The 339-nt window shown below is 62.2% G+C and overlaps 1 protein-coding gene across 1 annotated transcript in view; it reads left to right on the forward strand.

Annotated features, from left to right (window-relative positions):
- The window catches only part of G6PC (glucose-6-phosphatase, catalytic subunit), a 2,821-nt gene extending 2,665 nt beyond the window's left edge, over positions 1-156 (forward strand). Inside the window, exon 6 of the mRNA XM_009872230.1 lies at positions 6-156. Coding sequence (XP_009870532.1) covers positions 6-156 — 151 coding nt within the window. The remainder of the gene's footprint in view (positions 1-5) is intronic.
- The last annotated feature ends 183 nt before the right edge of the window (positions 157-339 follow it).

A 339-nucleotide genomic window follows, 5' to 3' on the forward strand; every position in this document is an offset into this window, starting at 1 on the left:
CCCCTCTTTGATCCCTCCAAGCCCCCCTCCCATATGCAGCTGCTCTTCTACATCCTCTCCTTCTGCAAGAGCGCAGCCGTGCCACTGGCCACTGTTGGCCTCATCCCCTACTGCATCTCCCAGCTCCTGGTCACACAGGACAAGAAGGCTGTCTAGGGGTATCCCTGCAGGTAATGGGGCACCCAGGTGGGCAGTCGCCCCAGCTCTGGGCTCGGGGGCAGTCACTGGACCCCGGGTGTACCCCAGCCGTTGTTTGCTCCCCACTCTATCTGCACAGACTGACTCCACGCTGAGGGTGGATTGTGAAGGCTGGGCTGGCGACACTGCTGGATGGCTCCC

Source organism: Apaloderma vittatum, unplaced genomic scaffold (genome assembly GCF_000703405.1).
Source record: "Apaloderma vittatum isolate BGI_N311 unplaced genomic scaffold, ASM70340v1 scaffold24746, whole genome shotgun sequence".
NCBI classification, from domain to species: Eukaryota; Metazoa; Chordata; class Aves; order Trogoniformes; family Trogonidae; genus Apaloderma; species Apaloderma vittatum.